Genomic DNA, 15885 nt, shown 5'->3' with positions numbered 1-15885 from the left:
AGAGGGAATAAACAGTAGATTGGAGGAAGTAGAACAGATCAGTAATCTGGAAGACAGAGTAATAGAAAGCAATCAAGCTGAACAAAAGAAAAAAACAATAAAAAATGAGAATAGATTAAGGGAACTCAGCAACACCATCAAATACAGTAACATCTGCATTACAGGGATCCCAGAAAGAGAAGAGACAGTAGAGAGGAAATAAAACTCACTTGAAGAAATAAGGGGTGAAAACTGTCTGAAACTGGGGAAGGAAATAGAAATCCAGACCAAGGAGGCACAGAAAGCCCCCTACAAAATCATCCCAAGGAGGTTCACACCAAAACACACAGTAATTAAATTGGCAAAAAGTAGTGGGGTGCCTGGGTGGCTGAGTCGGTTGAGTGGCCAAGTCTTGGTTTTCAGCTCAAGTCATGATCTCAGGGTCATGGAATCAAGCCCTGCATCGGGCTCCACACTCAGCATGGAGTCTGCTTGAGATTCTCTGCCTCTCCCTCTGCCCCTCCCCTCACTCACATGCTCTCCAAAATAAATTAAATCTTTTAAAAATTGGCAAAAAGTGGTGATAAAGAGAGAATTTCAAAAGTAGAAAGAGAAGACCGTTACATACAAGGGAAACCCCATAAGAATATCAGCTGATTGTTCAGCAGAAATTTTGCAGCTAAGAAAAAAGTGGCATGATATATTCAAAATGCTTAAAGAAAAAACCTGCAACCAAGAATACTCATCCAGAAAGACTATCATTCAGGGGGCACCTGGGTGGCTCAGTTGTTAAGCATCTGCTTGGGTCATGATCCCAGGGTCCTGAGATCAAGCCCTGCATCGGACTCCTTGCTCGGTGGGAAGCCTGCTTCTCCCTCTCCCACTCCCCCTGCTTGTGTTCTCTCTCTGTCAAATAAATAAATAAAATCTTAAAAAAAAAAAAAACAAAAACAAAAAAACAACTATTATTCAGAATCAGAGAGATAAAGAGTTTTTCAGACAAACAGAACTTAACGGAATTCATCACCATAAATCCGACTTATGAGAAATGTTACAGGGGATTAGTGGAAAAGAAACGCCATAAGCAGGAGTAAGAAAACTAGGAAGCACAAAAAGAGTAAAATTAAGAATACCTATGAAAATCAGTCAAGGAATTCACAAAAGTAAATGAAATAAAGTATAACACCTTATATCTAAAATGTGGGGAAAGAGAAGTAGAAATTTAGTACTTTTAAAATGGTTCAAACTTAAGCAACCATCAACTTAATATAAACTGCTAAAAATATATATATATATATAAAATATATATATATAAACTGCTATATCCATGTTTTATGTAAGCCTGATGGTAACCACAAATAAAAAATCGGTAATAGATATGCAAAAAGTAGAGAGGAATCCATGTATTTCACTAAATAAAGCCAGCAAACTGTGAACGAAGAGACCAAGAAAGAAACAGAAAAGTACTACAAAACACAAAACAAGTAACAGAAAAGCAGTAAGTACCTACCTATCAATAATTACTTTGAATATAAATGGACTAAATGCTCCAATCAAAAGACATATAGTGACGGAATGGATTTTTTAAAAGTGCTGCCTAAAAGACTCTTTTCAGACCTAAAGACACATGCAAATTGAAACTGAGGCATAGAAAACCATTTATCTGCAAATGGAAGTGAAAAGAAACCTGGGGCAGAAACAATTATATCAGAAAAAACAGACTTTAAAACAAAGTCTGTAACTACAAAGGACAGCATATAATCAAAAGGGAACAATGCAACAAGAAGATATAAAAACTGTAAATATTTATTCCCCCAAATGACAGTACCCAAATACATTAAGCAGGTAACAACAACAACAACAACAACAAAAACAAAAGTAAGTAATCGATAGCAATATAATTATAGTAGGGGACTTCAACATACCACTTACAGAAATGGATACAACATCCAAACAGAAAATAAAGAAGGAAACAATGACTTTCAATGACACATTAAACAAGATGGAACTAACAGATATATTCAAAACATTCCATCCCAAAAGAGCAGAATATACACTGTTTTCAAGTGCACAAGGAACATTCTCAAGAACAGATCACATGTTAGCCAACAAAACAAACCTCAACAAAAGGACTGAAATCATACCATGCATCTTTTCCAACCACAACACAATGAAACTATGTATCAACCACAAGAAAAGACCTGGAAAGAACACAAACAAATGGAGGTTAAATAATATGCTACTAAACAATTAAGGAAGCAACCAAGAAATCAAACAAATCAAAAAGTAAAACAGAGACACATGAAAATGAATAAAATCTTTGGGATGCAGCAAAAGTTATACTAGGAGGGAAGTTTATCCCAACACAGGCCTACCTCAAGAAGGCAGAAAAATCTCAAATAAACAACCTACACTTACACGTAAAGGACCTAGAAAAAAGAATAAACAAAACCCTAAACCAATAGAAGGAAGAAAATAACAAAAATTAGAGGAAAAATAAATGAAATAAAAACTAATAGAACACATAAATGAAGCCAGGAGCTTATTCTTGAAAGGATCAATAAAACTGACAAACTTTAGCAAGATTCATCAAAAAAAAAGAGGGGGAAAGCGGAAGAAAAAGAAAAAGAAAAGGACTCCTAATCAGAAATAAAAGAAGAAAAATAACAACCAACATCACAGAAATATGGAAGATTAAAGCAAATATTATGAAACATTATATGCCAACAAATTAGAAAACCAAGAAGAAATGGATAAATTCCTAGAAATATGTAACCTCCCAAAACTGAATCAGGAATAAATAGAAAATTTGAATGGTTCAATTACCAAGCAATGAAATTGAGTCAGTAATTACAAAAAAATTCCCAACAAACAAAAGTTCAAGACCACTTGCCACTAGGCTTCACAGGCGAATTTTATCAAACATTTAAAGAAAACTTATTACCTATTTTTCTCAAACTATTCCAAAAAAATAGAAAAGGAAAGCTTCCAAATTCATTCTATGAGGTCAGCATCACTCTGATACCAAACCACATAAAGACACTACACACCAATATATCTAATGAATATAGAGGCAAAATTTCTCAACAAAATATTAGCAAATGGAAACAGTACATTTTTTTTTTAATTTTCAAAAATTGAAAAAAAAAAATCATTCACCATGATCAAGTGGGATTTATTTCTGGGTTGCAAGGGTGGTTCAATATCTGCAAATCAATGTGATACATCACATCAATACCACAAAGGATAAAAACCATATGATCATTTCAGTAGATGTAGAAAAAGTGTACGACAAGTACAACAACCATTTATAATAAAAACCCTCAACAAAGTAGGTTTAGAGGGAACATACCTCAACATACTAAAGGCCGTATATGAAAAACCCAGAGCTAACATCGTAGTCAATGGTAAAAAAACAACTGGGAGCTCTTCCCTTAAGAACAGGAACAAGACAAAAATATCCACTCTCAGTACTTTTACTCAACATTTTTTCTGGAAGTTCTAGCCAAAGCAGATGACAAAAAGGAATAAAAGGTATCTAAATCAGTAAGGGAGAAGTAAAATTCACTATTTACAGATGACATGATAGCCTATAGAGAAAACCCTAAAGACCACCAAAACACTATTAGCACTGATAAATGAATTCAGGAAGTTCACATACAAAATCAATATATAGATATCGTTTGCATTCCTATACACAAAAAATGAAGTAACAAAAAGAGAAATTGAGAAAACAATCCCATTTACATTTGCACCAAAAAGAATAAAATACCTAGGAATGAACACAACCAAGGTGAAAACCCATACTCTGAAAACTATCAAACACTGATAAAAGAAATTGAAGATGACACAAACAAATGGAAAGACAGTCCATGTTCACTGACTGGAAGAACAAATATTGTTAAAATGTCCATACTACCCAAAGCAATCTACACATTTAATGCAATCCCTATAAATATACCAATAACATTTTCACAAAACTAGAATAACCCTTAAAATTTGTACAGAACCATGAAAGACCCAAATAGCCAAAGTACCCTTGAAAAAGAAAAAAAGTGGATGTTTCACAATCCCAGATTTCAAGATACACTACAAAGCTGTAGTAATTAGAACAGTAAGGTACTGGCACAAAAAACAGACATAAAGATCAAAAGAATAGAATAGAGAGCCCAGAAATAAACACACAATTATATGGTCAATTAATCTACAAGAAAGGAGGCAAAAATATACAAACAGGAAAAAAATAAGTCTCTTCAACAAATGGTGTTGGGAAAACTGAACAGCTATATGCAAAACAATGAAACTGGACCATTTTCTTACACCATACACAAAAATAAACTCAAAAAGCTTTAAAAACCTAAATGTGAGACCTGAAACCATAAATATCCTAGAAAAGAACAGAGGCAATAATTTCTTTGACATCAACAGTAGCAACACTTTCCTAGATAAGTCTCCTGAGGCAAAGGAAACAAAAGCAAAAATAAACAAACTACTGGTATTAATCAAAACAAAAAGCTACTGCAAGCAAAGGAAATAGTCAACAAAACTAAAAAACAACCTACTGAATGGGAGAAGATATGTGCAAATGACACATTTGATAAAGGATTGGTAACCAAAATATATAAAGAACTCATACAATTCAACACCAAAAAATAATCCAATTAAAAAATGGATAGAAGATATGAACAGACATTTCTCTAAAGAAGACATACAGATGGCCAAGAGACACATGAAAAGATGCTCAGTATCACTTAACCAGGGAAATGCAAATCAATACCTTAATGATACCATCTTGTACCTGTAAGAATGGCTAAAATAAAAAACACAAGAGACAACAAGTTTGGCAAGAATGTGGAGGAAAGGAACCCTCATGTGTTGTTGGTGGGAATGCAAACTGGTGCAGTCACTTTGGAAAACAGTATGGAGATGCCTCAAAAGCTTAAAAATAGAATTATCATATGATCCAGTAATTCCATTACTGGATATTTACCCAAAGAATATAAAAACATCAATTCCGAAAAAATATATACACATTTACTGTAGTATTATTAACAATAATTAAAATAAGAAAACAACCTAAGTGTCCATCAATAGATGAATGAATAAAGATGATATATATATCCTCTTTATATGATATATATAATGGAATATTACTCAGCCAAAAAAAAGAGAGAGAATGTGAAATCTTGCCACTTGCAACAACATGAATGGATCTAGAGGATATAATGCTAAATAAAATAAGTCAATCGGTGCGGTGCCTCAGTGGGTTAAGTATTCGACTCTTTTTTTTTTAAGATTTTATTTATTTATTTGACAGAGACACAGCAAGGAAACAGAAGCAGGGGTAGTGGGAGAAAGAGAAGCAGGCTTCCTGCAGAGCAGGAAGCCCAATGAGGCGCTCAATCCCAGTACCCTAGGATCATGACCTGAGCTGAAGGCAGACACTTATCAACTGAGCCACCCAGGCACCCCAAGTGTCCAACTCCTGATCTTGGTTCAGGTCTTAATCTCACAGTCGTGAGTTCAAGCACCACATTAAAAAAAGAAAGAAAGAAAAAAGAAATAAGTGAATCAGAGAAAGACAATCCCCATATGCTTCATTCACATGTGAAATTTAAGAAACAAAACAAAGAAAAAATATACAAACCAAAAAACAGACCTTAAATATAAGGAACTCGTGGTTACCAAAGGAAAGAGGGGAGGGGTGGGGATGGGTGAAATAGATGAAAGGAATTAAAAGTACACTTCTCATAATAAGCACTGAGTAATCCACAGAACTGTTGAATCACCAAATTGTACACCTGAAACTAATATAACAGTGTACACTAATTACATTGGAATTTTTTTTAAAAACCCTCAATAACATAACTTTATGCTTTAAGGAACTAAAAAAAGAACAAACTAAACCTAAAGAAGGAAGGAGAAAGACAATACTAAAGATTAGAGAAGAGAACCAAAACAGAGATAGAAAACAAGAAAAATCAATGAAACCAAAAGCTGGTTCTTTGAAAATATGAACACAATTGACAAACCTTCAATTAGAGTGACAAAGATAAAAGAAAAGATGCAAATAACTGAAATCAGAACTAAAAGCAAGAATGTTACATTTGACCTTACAGTAATAAAAAGAACTGTAAGAAAATACTAAAAACTGACCAACAAAAAAATTAAATAACTTAGATAAAATGGAAAATTTCCTAGAAAGACAAATTATAAAACTAACTCAGTAAAAAAAATAGAAAGTCCAAATAGACCTATAATAATACTCCAATTAAATAAGTAATCAGAAACACCTCCAAGAGAAAAGTCCAACCCCAGATGTCTTTACTGGTAAATCCCCACCAAGCAGTAAAAGAATTCAAAGAAATCTTCTCAAAGCCTTCCAATAAACAGAAGAGGAACAAACAATTCCTAACTCAGTATATGAAGTCAGTATTAACCTGATACCAAAGGCAGATAAAAACAGTGTGCAAGACAACTACAGCCCAATTTCCCTTATGAATACAGACATAAAAATCTTCAACAAAATGGCACCAAATCAAATCCGACCACATATTTAAAAGATTATACACCATATAAACCATAATCAAGTAGAACTTATCCCAAGAATGTGAGGGTGGATCAACAGAAGAAAACAAAGCAAAATAATGTAGATCAATAAAACAAAACAATAAAAACCCATATGAGCATCTCAAGTGATGTAGAAGAAGCATCTGACATTTTAAACATGCTTTTGTGACAAAAGCAACCCAAAGCCAGAATGAAGAAAAAAAAATCCAGAGAAGAATAGAAGGAAACTTTCTCAAAATGATAGTCACTTATGAAGAACCTACATCATACTCAATAGTTAAAAGACTGAAAATTTCCCCCTTAAGATTAGAGACAAAACAATGTTGCTTGTTTTAACCACTGCTGCTCAACAGTGTACTGGAAGTTCCAGTTAGGGCAATTAGGCAGGAAAAAGAAAATAAAATAGAGAGGTGGAGAGTCCAAGATGATGGAGGAGTGGGAGACCTAAATTTTGTCTGATCCCAGGAATTCAGCTAGATATTTAGCAAACCATTCTGAACACCTATGAACTCAATAGGAGATTGAAGAAAAGAATAGCAGCAATTCTATGAACAGAAAAGCAACCACTTTCTGGAAGGAAGGACATGTACAGAAATCAATCTGAGGCAATATATAGGAAGAAAGACCACAGGTGAAGGGAGCCTCCATCAGCTGGCTACCGGCACAAAATCGGAACTTTTAGAAATCTGCTCTGGAAAGGGATGTCACTCTGGTGGCTAAGCAGGGGGTGCAACCGTTGCTGGGACAGTGCTGTCTCAGGACTCTTGGGGTCACAAAAAGACTGGGGTTGCTTGAGTGCAGCAAAGCTCCCAGGCATCAAAGCAGGGAAGCCAGCTGCAAAGAGTGAGCCCAGGAGTGGGCTCTCAGCTTGGGATTGCCATAAACTGTGATCCATGCCACAGATCCACTGCAAGGGCCCAACAAATGGCAGATCTGGGGAGACTCGCCATCCTCCCCTGGAAGGAGCAGCATGGAAGTGCACCGCAAGAATCTGCTGGGTTTGGAAACTCCAAACAGGGCCATATGCCAGAGACAGAAACACCTGGTCACAGGCTGGGTGAGCAAAGAGTGTAGTGGGAGACCAAGGAGACAGGAATGATTAACTGTTTGTCTTGACCAGGCTGGGTGAGCACAGTGTGCAGCAGGAGACCAAGGAGACAGGAACGATTAACTGTCTCTGAGGGCTCACTGATGAGCAGGGTCCCAAGCTCTAGGCTCCTCTGGGGTCAGAGATTGGGAGGCCGCCATTTTCATTCTCCTCCCTGAAAGCTTTCAGGGAACAAAAGCTATCAAGAGCAAACAGGAACAGATTACTTAGCCTGGCCCCTGGCAAGGCCAGTGCAATTTCGTCTAGGGCAAAGACATTTGAGAATCACTGGGAGGCCCCTCCCCCAGAAGATCAGCAAGAACATCCAGCCAAGACCAAGTTTACCAATCAATGAGAATTGCAAAACTCCAGCGCTAGGGGAATACAACACACAGAATTCATGGGTTTTTCCCCCCATGATTCTTTAGTCTTTCAAAGTTAAATTTTTATTTTTCTTTGTTTTTTACTTATTTCCTTTCTTTTGGCTTATTATTTCTTTTTTCAAGCAAATTTTTATCTTATCAATTCTTTTTAAAATCTTTAATTTTCATTTTTATAGTCATATTCTATCCTTTCATTGTATTTAACCTTATTTTTTGTACATATATAAGTTTTTCTTTCCTTAAAATTTTGGGATGCAGTTTCTTCTAAAAGACCAAAACAAACCCAAAATCCAGTGTATCACTATGTTCTATTCACCTGCTGACCACATTCTCTCTCTTTTTAAACTTTTCTTTTCTTTTTCAACTTCCTATCAATTCCTTTTTAAAAATCTTTTAAAATTTTCATCTTTACAATATATTCTATCCTTTTGTTGTATTTAACCTTATTTTTCATACATCTATGTTTTTCTTTCTTTAAAATTTTGGGATTCAGTTTCTTCTAACAGACCAAAATATACCTGAAACCCAGTGTATGGCTCTGTTCTATTCACCACCTGACCATATTCTTTTTTTTCCTTTCCTTCCCCCCCCACCCCAGTTTTGGGTCTCCTCTGATTTGTTTAATCTACATTTCTCTGGGGTTGTTATTACCCTTTTAGCATTTTTTTCTCTCATTCATCTATTCTTCTTTCAAAAAAATGACAAAACAGAAAAATTCACCTCAAAAAAATAGAACAAGAGGCAGTACCGACTGCCAGGGACCTAATCAATAAGGTCATTAGTAAGAAGTTGGAACTAGAGTTCAGAATAACGATTATAAAGGTACTAGCTGGGCTTGAAAAAAGCGCAGAAGACACTACAGAATCCCTTTCTGGAGAAATAAAATCTAACCAAGTCAAAATAAAAAAGACTATTATTGAGATGTAATAAAAAATGCAGGCTCTAACTTCTAGGATAAATGAGGCAGGAGAATTAGTGATAAAGAAGACCAAATGATGGAGTATAAAGAAGCTGAGTAAAAGAGAGATAAACACTACTGGATCACAAGGGGAGAATTTGAGAGATAAGGGACACCATGAAGCAAAACAATATTAAAATAATCAGAATCCCAGAAGAAGAAAGAGAGGGGTAGAAGGCATACTGGAGCAAATTACAGCAGAGAACTTCTCTAATCTGGGGAAGGAAACAGAAGTCACAATCCAGGAAGCTCAGAGTACCCTCCTCAAAAATGAATAAAAATAGGTCAACACCCCAACATCTAATAATAAAACTTACAAATCTCAGAAATAAAGTGAAAATCCTGAAAGCAGCTTGGGACGAGAGGACTGTAACCTACAACAGTAGAAACATTAGATTGGCAGCAGACTAATCCACAGAGACCTAGCAGGCCAGAAAGGACTTGCAGGATATATTCAGGAACCAAATGAGAAAAATATGCAGCCAAGAATAATTTATCCAGCTATGTTCTCATTGAAAATAGAAGGAAAGATAAAAAGCTTCCAGGACAAACAGAAACTAAAAGAATTTGTTACCACCAAACCAACCCTACAAAAAATACTGAAAGGGGTCCTCTAAGCAAAGAGAGAGAGCCCAGAAATAAATAGACCAGAAAGGAATAGAGACAATATACAGTAATAGTCACCTTACAGGCAATTTAATGGCACTAAATTCATATCTTTCAATAGTTACCCTGAATGTAAATGGGCTAAATGCTCCAATCAAAAGACACAGTGTATCATATTGGATAAAAAAGCAAGACCCATTGATATGCTGTCTGAAAGAGACTCATTTTAGACCCAAAGACACCTCCAGATTTAAAGTGTGGGGATGGAAAACCATTTACCATGCTAATGGACATCAAAAGAAAGCTGGGGTGGCAATCATTATATCAGACAAATTAGATTTTAAACCCAACACTATAATAAGAGATGAGGAAAGACACTACATCACATTTACAGGGTCTAACCAATAAGATCTAACGACTGTAAATATTTATGCCCCTAACATGGGAGCAGCCAATTATATAAGCCAATTAGTAACAAAATCAAAGAAACACCTCAACAATACAATAATAGTAGGGAACTTTAACACCCCCTTACTGAAATGGACAGATCATCTAAGCAAAAGACCAACAAGGAAATAAGGGCTTTAAATGACACACTGGACTAGATGGACTTCACAGATATATTCAGAACATTCCACCCCAAAGCTACAGAATACACATTCTTCTCAAGTGCACATGGAACATTCTCCAGAATAGATCACATCCTGGGTCACAAATCAGGTCTCAAATGGTACCAAAAGACTGGGATCATTCCCTGCATATTTTCAGAGCTTTAAAACTTGAACTCAATCACAAGAGGAAAGTTGGAAAGAACTCAAATACATGGAGACTAAAGAGAATCCTACTAAAGAATGAATGGGTCAACCAGTAAATTAAAAATTTTTAAAAATTCATGGAAACAAATGAAAATGAAAACACAACCAGTTAAATTTTTGGGATGCTGCAAAGGCAGTCTAAGAGGGAAGTATATAGCACTATAAGCCCTTCTCAAGAAACAAGAAAGATCTCAAATATGCAAGATAACCCTATACCTAAAGGAGTTGGAGAAAGAACAGCAAATAAAGCCATCAGAAGAAGAGAAATAATAAAGATAAGAACAGAAATCAATAAAATAGAAACCAAAAGAACAGTAGAACAGATCAACAAAACAAGGAGAAAGGACCCAAATAAAATCAGGAATGAAAGAGGAGAGATTACAACCAATACCAAAGAAATAAAAACGATTATAAGAACATATCATGAGCAACTACAGGCAAAAAAAAAAATTAGACATTCTGGAAGAAATGGATGCATTCCTAGAGATGTATAAACTACAAAACTGAACCAGGAAGAAATAGGAAACCTGAACAGACCCACAACCAGCAAGGAAATCAAAGCGGTTATCAAAAATCTCCCAACAAACAAGAGTTCAGGGCCAGATGGCTTCCTTTAAAGAAGAATCAACACCTATTCTTTTGAGACTGTTCCAAAAAATAGAAACATAAAGAAAACTTCCAAACTCATTTTATAAGGCCAGCATTACCTTGATCCCAAAACCAGAAAAAGACCCCACCAAAAAGGAGAATCACAGACCAATATCCTTGATGAACACAGATGCGAAAATTCTCACCAAAACACTAGCCAATAGGATCCAACAGTACAGTAAAAGGATTATTCACCACAACCAAGTGAGATTTATTCCTGGGCTGCAAGGTTGGTTCAACATTCACAAATCAATCAATGTGATACACTACACTAATAAAAGAAAGGACAAGAACCATATGATACTCTCAATAGATGCTGAAAAAGCATTTGACAAAGTACAACATCGTTTCTTGATTAAAACTCTTCACAGTGTAGGGATAGAGGGTACATACCTCAATATCATGAAAGCCATCTATGTAAAACCCATAGCGAATATCATTCTCAGTGGGGAAAAACTGAGAGCTTTCCCCCTAAGGTCAGGTACATGGCAGGGTTGTCCACTATCACCACTGCTATTCAACATAGTACTAGAAGTCTTAGCCTCAGCAAACAGACAACAAAAAAGAAATAAAAGACATCCAAATCAGCAAAGAAGTAGTCAAAATCTCATTCTTTGCAAGATGGTATGATACTTTATGTGGAAAAACCCAAAAGACTTCACCCCAAAACTGCTAGGACTCATATGGGAATTCAGTAAATTGGCAGGATATAAAATCAATGCATAGAAATCAGTTGCATGGGGTAACAGGATGATGGGAATTAAAGAGGGCATATGATATGATGAGCACGGGGTGTTATATTTAACTAATGAACCACTGAACATTACATCAAAAAGTAATGATGTATTACACCTTGGACATTTAAATAACAAACAAAAACCCCAAAAACATGCAAATATAGTCCCTTCCTCCATGGGACTTACAGATAAAGCAAATAAATAAATCAAAAAGAAAAAAGAAAAAGAAAAGAGAAGAAGCTAAGTGAAAGAAAGCAGACTTAAAGTCACATACTGTATGATACCATTTATAAGAAACACCCAGAATAGTTAAATCCATAGAGACAAAAGGTATACTGGTGACTTTAAGGAGCAGGTTGCATGGGAAATAGGGAGCAACTGCTCAAGGATACAAAGGATGCTCAAAGGATATTCCTTTTGGGATAACAAAAATTCTTAAAAATTAAATAGAGGTGGTGGCAGTTGCATTACAAAGTGAAGGTACTATATGCCAATCAACTGTCCACTTTAAAACTGTTTATATCAATTTCACCTTAATAAAAAAAATATAAACATTTTAAAAAAGATTTTTATTTACTTATTTGAGAGATGGAGAGCACAGGTAGGCAGAGCTACAGGTAGAGGGGGAGGAAGAAACAGGCTCTCCACTGAAGAGAGAGCTCCATGTGGACCTCCATCCCAGGGCCCTGGTATCATGACCTAAGCCAAAGGCAGCCACTTTAAATGACTGAGCCACCCAGGTGTCCCAGTACAAAAATTTTTTGATTAATTATTTATATATGCTATAAAAGTGTAGTTCAAGAGTACCTTAAGGAAAAAAATTTAATCCCATATTCTATCTCAGACCTTCCACCAACCCAATGTAAAATTAAATTATTTCTTCAGACTTCAGGGGAAAAACTTTGAATCATAAATCACAAAGACATGAGGACAAAAAAAAAACTCCCTCTAATTGTCATTTTTGTTTACATTTCAATTCTCTGCACGTACAATGTAACAGTAAGAAATGAGGTATATTAGGAATGAAAGTAGAATTTAATTATACTTAAAAGCCAAAATTTTTAAATGTCAAATTTAAAGCTTTAGTCTTTATTGGTCAAATTTAAGCTTTAGTCTAAAAAAATAAAGAGCATAAACATACACAATAAAAAGAAATTTCATAATAACAGGGCTGTAATTATTTCTTACCTCACTATCTAGGAAATCAGAAAGGAGTTTCAGAACATTCTTGGCTGTAGCAGTCTCTTCTTCAGCATCTTTGATATCTTGGTCTCCATCAGTGTTTATTTCTGCATTTTCACTTTGAAAGGCTTTGTTTTTAGTTTTAAATGTCTCAATCCCAAATGTCATCAGTTGGTCGAAGATTGCCTTTAAAGCACTTATTTTTATTGTCACATCATCAATTTGCAAAACCTAAATCGAAACAGCCCCCCCCAAAATAAATTCAGTAAACTTTTCATTGTCTATAATGCACAAAATTAACATGTACCTTAGTTTCTCAGTCTATGAAACTACCACACGAAACATATTTCAAAAATTAAAAATTTTTCTTTTAAGTTATTACTTTTATTTATACCATAACATTTAGACTTCTAGTTCATTCAGAAAAAGCTTACCTTAAGTACAAGAAAACTCCTAGCATTAGAATCAGGCTGATTTATCTGTTCCTTTTATTTGAAAAAGAATGAATATATTGGATATAATTTTTTTTAAGATCCAGAAAATTACATTGAAATTGTTTCAGCCATCTATTAAGTCAAAAACATTACATTCTAACCAATAAAAATAATTCATTAGATTATCAGTACTCTCCCAGGTTATCAAGCTTCACTAAAGATAAAATTTTATTAGTTCAATAAATTCAGATTTCATTAAAAGTAAATTCAGTTCTCAATGAACTGGACTCCTTTATAAAAGGAGATAAACCATAAAATCCAGCAGGTTCTAGGAGTTTGTCCTAGGTTAAGAACACTGAATTCCTATATACCAAATATCAAAGCCATGAAAAAAAAAAAAGAGCTGTATATTTCTATTATGAAGAGCTTTATTATATTCTTTATTGCACTTAAATTTTGGACATTGATACATTACTTGGTTATATGGCCTAGCCTTTAGAATGAATAAAAATGAATAAAAATCACCTGCAAGTTGGTCAAGTGTGAACTGAGAAAAATAGCTCAAATCTCTGAAATTTCAAAACATATCTGCAAATTTGCCAAAGCGAAATGCAATGTCAGGACTGTTCTCTAAGATTTCTAAACATGCTACCCTTTCAGCAGCAGGTTTTCCTTGTCCTTCTTAGTCCCTTACTGGTTAGCAATAGCTCTCAATACTGTATTTATCTAAGCAAGACTTTAAAATAAAATACTCAATACTGTATTTATCTAAGCAAGACTTTAAAATAAAATAATTTCTGGGGCACCTGGCTAGTTCAAGTCAGTAGAGCATGTGACTCTGGATCCTGAAGTTGTTGAGTTTGAGCCCCATGTTGGGCTTGGAGCCAAGGGAAGGAAAGAAGGATTTCTCTCCCCTGCCTTTCTAGCAAGTATGTGTATACGTGTTTTAAAAGTTTTATTACTAAAACTTGATTTAAAGAAGAACAAATTTCTTACTCCTCCAAAAGAGAGCTATTTTCCCTTAATCTAAAATCTTCTAATGATAGTCCTAAAAATTACTTTATAAACAAATGAATTTATTCAGTGGTTAACTTCTTTTGATCATGAACCCTTTTACGTGAGAAGAGATGAAAACCCCAACGTAGGATGACATAAAAAAAACAAAGACAACATTTTACATGTAACTTATTTTACTGCATTTGAACCTGATATTCACAAACAATATTTTTAATTTATAAAAAATATCTAAGGGCGACTGAGTGGCTCAGTGTCTGACTCTTTATCTCATCAGAGTCATGAGTTTGAGCCCCACACTGGGCTCACGTTGGGCATGGAGCATAGTTTAAAAAACAAAAAAAACCACCAAAAAACTATATCTAGCTATATTTTCAGGCAAATATTAATAGCTCATCCTTAAAAAAAAAGTTTAGAGATCTCAGTTTATTGTACCAAAAAGGCGAGGGGGGGAAAACTTCAATTCTTCAAAACTTTAATTCCATGACGAGGCTGCTTTTTATTGACTGGTTTGATTTGGAGAAGGGTAAAATTGTGGAATGGTCTGGGTAAGAAAAATCATTTCTCTTTCACACCTGCTTGATTTTGACAATTCCTTTCCATAAAAGAAAAGTATAAATATAAAAACAAACAGTATCAAGATTCCTATAAGCTCTGTCAAGTGGAGTATGAGTTAGTAGTAAATACTTCAGAATACTCCAGGACACACTTAAGCATTACAATCATACTACATTTCTTCTGGCTTAAATGACCACAGCACTTATTATTGATGTTATGACCAGTAAATATTAAAAGGGTCAAAATTCACATTTCATCTTTAAAGGTTAAGTGAACTTAATTGTTTTTGGGAAAAGTTCTATGGTATTTACTTTACTGCAATACTAGAAATTTTATATAACTGTCTACCTTTAATCTCCTCTATTAGAGTTCAAACCTGACTACAACTCACAGTTCTTCAGCACCATTCTTAATGGTATATAGAATATCTTCATGAATGTTTTATCCCATTTTTAGAGCCAAAAAAAAAAAAAATACTACTTAAGCTAGAAATAAATGAATTCTTTACTATCAAATGTTCTAAAAAGAATTTTCTCCCACTTTAAAGTAATAACCAGAGATCAATCAAGACCCATCTTTCAGGAAGCCAGGAAACAGAAGTAAAGAGGTTACTGTTCACTAAGTTCTTAGCAAAATCTCTTTGAAAATATAGGATTTTATTCTCTGGGCACCTATATTAAGTCAAAAAATTTCACAATAGTAAACAAAACTTCCTTTCAAATTACTAACAGAATCACTGATGCCAAATGACTGAAAAGGAATGACTTCCTATAACACATGCAGATTCATTCTATACCTTGGAGCAAAACCAGATGTAGGGCCAAGTACTACAAATGATTCACCCGGACAAAGTACCAAAATTTTTCTTTCCGTTTGAGAAAGGAACTTCACATCATTTTAAAGATACTACTGAC

General features: G+C 34.7%; 1 protein-coding gene across 1 annotated transcript in view; it reads right to left on the bottom strand.

Annotated features, from left to right (window-relative positions):
* Nucleotides 1-15885, bottom strand: part of NCAPG (non-SMC condensin I complex subunit G) — a 51466-nt gene that overhangs the window by 11137 nt on the left and 24444 nt on the right. Inside the window, exon 14 of the mRNA XM_080796073.1 lies at nt 12972-13196. Within this exon, the coding sequence (XP_080652199.1) occupies nt 12972-13196 (225 nt within the window). The remainder of the gene's footprint in view (nt 1-12971; nt 13197-15885) is intronic.

The sequence above is a fragment of the Martes martes genome (assembly GCF_963455335.1).
Source record: "Martes martes genome assembly, chromosome: 2".
Classification (NCBI taxonomy): Eukaryota; Metazoa; Chordata; class Mammalia; order Carnivora; family Mustelidae; genus Martes; species Martes martes.
This window is presented reverse-complemented; position numbering and strand designations above follow the sequence as displayed.